The 4,583-nt window shown below is 34.2% G+C and overlaps 1 protein-coding gene across 1 annotated transcript; it reads left to right on the plus strand.

Moving 5' to 3' along the window:
• The first annotated feature begins 871 nt into the window (after positions 1–871).
• On the plus strand, positions 872–3,751 carry LOC7494311 (probable NAD(P)H dehydrogenase (quinone) FQR1-like 1). Its single transcript, XM_002304938.4, has 4 exons — positions 872–1,039; positions 2,397–2,490; positions 2,957–3,219; positions 3,338–3,751. The coding sequence occupies exons 1-4, from the start codon at positions 1,017–1,019 to the stop codon at positions 3,567–3,569; spliced, it is 612 nt and encodes a 203-aa protein (XP_002304974.3). The 5' UTR covers positions 872–1,016; the 3' UTR covers positions 3,570–3,751.
• Positions 3,752–4,583: the final 832 nt, after the last annotated feature.

Below are 4,583 nucleotides of genomic sequence, written 5' to 3' on the forward strand. Positions count from 1 at the left end.
CAAAGTTATCTTGTTGAATGAAACCTGTTGACGTCAAGTTTGATAATTTTTGTTGCCGGTATTGTGACAACAAATAATTTTCTCTTTTTATTCATTGTTCTCCAACTGTCGCCTTTTTTTAATTTAAGGACTAAAAAATAAAAATAAATAAATAAATAAATAAATTTTTGGATTAAAATAAAATTATCGTGAATTTAAGGCGAGCTATGCTTTTTCTTCATGCTTTAATTGAAGCTTAATTTCATATAATTAGATTATAAAAAGAATATAATTAAAAAAAAAGATGAAAATTAAAAAAGAATAGAGTAAAAAAGAATGGAGTTGGAGGTTCATATGAACACCGGCTGAACTTCAACTTTTTATTAGGTTTATTGTTAACATCTTTGTGAACTATTTGAAATGGGTATTTTTTATATTATTTTAATGTATAAAGATGAATAAATTATTTTAATATTAACCCTAAAATTTGAATTTGAAAAATGAAAAAAAAATCATCCTTTCCTTCCTTTAAAAAAGCAAAATAAAAACTTCACTTTCTATATCATCACAAATAGTTGAAATAAAAACTTAAGATATATTCTAAAAATATAATTATTATAAAAAAAAGGTGGTATTTAAGATACCTTCTTCAATGGGAATAATAAATTATGAATATAGTGTTTCATTAATTGAGAAAATTACACACTGAAATTGTGATGTTGATTTCCTGTTACAAATTAATTAATCAGTTCATGAAGTACAAAAGGGAAATCAATACTAATAAAACAAAAATCTAATTATTTTGTAATTTGGAGATATGACTTTGACCAATGATAATAAATAACCCAAATCTCAAATTACAAGGTGGACTTAAAAAAAAATATAATGACATTTCTAACGATACAATTAGTGACCAATCAAAAGTGTCACCTAAGACAACAAATATAAATAAAGGATCCCTTCCAGCGATTCTCCATACCATTCCTTCCTGTCAACAACGCATTTCCTTCATACTTCAAGACAGAAAGACTCTATCAATGGCTGTAAAAATCTATATTATGTAAGCATTAACTATGATCTCTTCGTATCATCTTCTTTTTGGGTTCTTGTTTTTATTGTGTTTCTTTGTGTGTTTTATGATCATGATTCTTGCCGTGCATTAACGTCTGACTGATCATTTCTTGATTGCTGTCGTGATGTTCTTGTCTCTTTTCATTGTTTCTAATGAATCTCCGATTGTTAATGCTATAACCAGTTGTTTTTTTTTTTTCTTGATGTTATATGGCTCCTGGAAGGCAGTTTTCTTGAGTGTTTTAAGAGATCCAGAATTTTATCTTTGGTATCTGGGTTGAATGAAATTTGATGAAAGTTTGATCAGGGTATTAAATTTATTTCAAGAATCAAATTCATCCCTGGATGATGGCGTTTCTTGTAGGATAAGTTCATGGATTTGTTTTACATTTAGCACTAAATTACGGACGAGTCTCATACGCCATTATCACCTGTGTTTTGAAAATATCTTGTTGATCTTGGCTACAATGCTAAGAAGGTGTGATAGGCTATAAGACTTGATGATATGTGTTTCAAGTAGAGAGGCTCTGGCGTTCTTTCCTTTTCATCAATCTCAATCAATGAAACAAGAAATGTAAGCAATAAGACTGGTAAAACTGTGAATACATCAGTCATCATTAGGTATTAGCCAAGAAAAATAGTTCCTAAGCTGGACCTACCTTTTGAAATTATAATTCAGATCAGAGAGGAATTGTTGCCTTTTTCTTATAAAGAATTTGGTTACTTGATTCACTTATTGAAATTTGAATCTAGTTCTTGGCATTTAATTTTATATGCATAATTAACTAATACAAATGGGTTTCGTTTTCATGGCCTGGAAGACACTATATGAGCTCTTCAATGATCTTCTGCTTGAAATTTTATTTTGAAAAGATATGCTAGTACGATATGAGATTAAAATTAATAATAGGTTTAATAGTTTTGTTGATCTTATAAATTTATGCACTTAAAATTGTCCCCCTGGTGATGGTTCAGTCCTATCATCCACCGAAATTGATGTTTAATGGTTGGTCACACCACTCCTATGACCTAAGAGCTTTTTGGAATTTTTTTTTCTTTCTTGATGTAGGCCTCCGTATAGTGCATGCTATAGTTTCCCTACAAAGCTTCCTGTCTCCATCATGCATTGAGATAACTTCTCTATGAATTAATTGCCTTTACGCAAATCTCCTTTTCCCTTTAACCATCTTGTAGGGAAGATCATTTCAATGATGACTGAGAGAACTTTCTTTTATTTTGAAAAAAAAGAAAAGGGAAATGTACAGTTTGGTTCTGTTTGCTTTTCGTGTTCTTTAGAAGAGCCACACTGATCATGCAAAGTGTAATTTTTTTTATTTCTTCGGCAGTTACTACTCCATGTATGGACATGTTGCACGGTTAGCTGAAGAAATTAAGAAAGGAGCTGATTCTGTAGAAGGAGTAGAAGTTAAGCTATGGCAGGTATTTGTTTAATTTTGTTCAAAATATTGACCATTTGAACTCTCGAGTCTTAGGCTGAGATAAATAAATGTCATTGAGAAGCATATTTGACTTGTCATGTACCCCTTGACACTCTAGTTATCGTCAAACAAGTTAGCATCATTGCATTCGAGGGAAGACTTCTAGCAATTTCACAAAAAACGCATACTGAATAGGAGTATTTTTTTTCTGTTGAAGTGTTCTGACTGCAGTAATGTCATAAATCTTTTAGACAGACAGGCTTCCTTATATGTTACCTCCTTGCTAAGGTCATATGCTTCATTGGGCATAGCTGACCGTACGGCCATGGATCGGTCGAAAATGGGAGCTACAAACACTTAATTTTTTGAATTGTGCTCCGCGAAAGGGATATACAGAATTTTAATGTATCTAGTTTTCTACCCCAAAAGTTATAATTGAGTTCCTGATAATCTTGGCACATTGACAGGTACCTGAAACACTGCCAGAAGAAGTTCTTGGAAAGATGGGTGCACCACCAAAGAGTGATGTCCCAATTATTACACCCAGTGATCTTGCTGAGGCTGATGGGTTTCTTCTTGGTTTCCCCACTAGATTTGGAATGATGGCCGCACAATTTAAAGCTTTTATGGATTCAACTGGTGGCCTATGGGGCACACAACAGCTTGCAGGCAAGCCTGCTGGAATTTTTTACAGCACTGCATCGCAGGGAGGTGGACAGGAGACAACCGCGTAAGTTCCATTTGAAAACGTTGGACTTCGGTTCTGTTTTTCTTCCAAGTTCATAATTCTTGTTGTTTACTTTATGAATTCTGAAATACATGTATTTGTTTTTCTTTTCACTACGCAGTTTGACTGCTATCACCCAGCTCGTTCACCATGGAATGATCTTTGTGCCAATTGGATACACATTTGGAGCCGGCATGTTTGAAATTGAGAAAGTGAAGGGTGGCAGTCCATATGGTGCAGGTACCTATGCTGGGGATGGCACCAGACAGCCTACTGAGCTGGAGCTAGGACAAGCTCTCCACCAGGGGAAGTACTTTGCTGGCATTGCAAAGAAATTCAAGGGAACTGCTTAATTTAACTCCAGCAATTGTATTCCCTTCCTAGAAATTTCAGTCTTATGTTTACCTGATGAATAATGTGCTTCTTCTGGTTATATTTGGCGCAAACTTATGTTTTATTCCTTTATAACTAAGGCTTCTTGTAGCGATGAAAATTTTTTCATGCATTTAGTGTGAGAATTCATTTTGAAGCTTCACTTCCGTTGCTTATCTCTAATTACAGAAGAATTTCCATTGATCATAAGCAACAAGTAGGAGCTTACTCTACTACAAAAGGAAAAATTCTAATCAGATTACATAAAGTCACACCAATCCCCATTCTCTACATATGGTAGAAAGATTAGGATTCAAAAACAGCTTCTTGAAGATGCTTGGAATTGTACAGTCTACAATGGACTAACATCCAAATCCATTTCACTGATGCATGAAGAGAGATATCAGCAGTTCCATGGACCTTCACATTTCTCTGCTTCCATATACCATTTATGGTAGCATTCCAAGCTATTCTTGTAATCACAGACGTAAAGGTTCTCTTCTACAACAATTCTTTCGCCCACTGAAACTCTAATATCCAGTCACCAGTAGGCCTAGAAAACCCATATTTAAGCAAAATATAACCCCAAACTGATTTACAGTATAAGCTTTGAGAAAATAGGTGATCACGAACCTCATTAGCAGCACCACAAAGAAGGCAATCAGCAATAATATTTCTCCTCATAAGAAACTGTCACGCCCTTGTAGATAACTTGTTAAGAATAACAAGCCAAGATTAAAGCTTATACCAATTAACTTTTATACCTGATCAATTCCCAAGATTGTAAAAACACAATTAGAACACAGCCTGCCAAATCACACTATCATTAACAGAAGGATCAGGCTGCACAGCACTGCATATAGACATCTGGATTTCTATCATGCCATCAGATCCAGAATTGGGCCGACCAGTTACCATCTTTAATCACAGCTTCCAATAATCTTGCTGCAGAAGGAGTACCAGAAGTATGAATAAGTCTGGAGGGTGATGAATTT

Source organism: Populus trichocarpa, chromosome 4 (assembly GCF_000002775.5).
Source record: "Populus trichocarpa isolate Nisqually-1 chromosome 4, P.trichocarpa_v4.1, whole genome shotgun sequence".
NCBI classification, from domain to species: domain Eukaryota; kingdom Viridiplantae; phylum Streptophyta; class Magnoliopsida; order Malpighiales; family Salicaceae; genus Populus; species Populus trichocarpa.

What these genes read in the sequence shown, in the direction of transcription:
- LOC7494311 (XM_002304938.4), top strand. Translation starts at nt 1,017, where the DNA reads ATGGCTGTAAAAATCTATATTAT. An exon ending in GCTGTAAAAATCTATATTAT is followed by an intron (nt 1,040 to 2,396) that starts GTAAGCATTAAC and finishes TTTCTTCGGCAG; the next exon opens with TTACTACTCCATGTATGGAC. An exon ending in TAGAAGTTAAGCTATGGCAG is followed by an intron (nt 2,491 to 2,956) that starts GTATTTGTTTAA and finishes GCACATTGACAG; the next exon opens with GTACCTGAAACACTGCCAGA.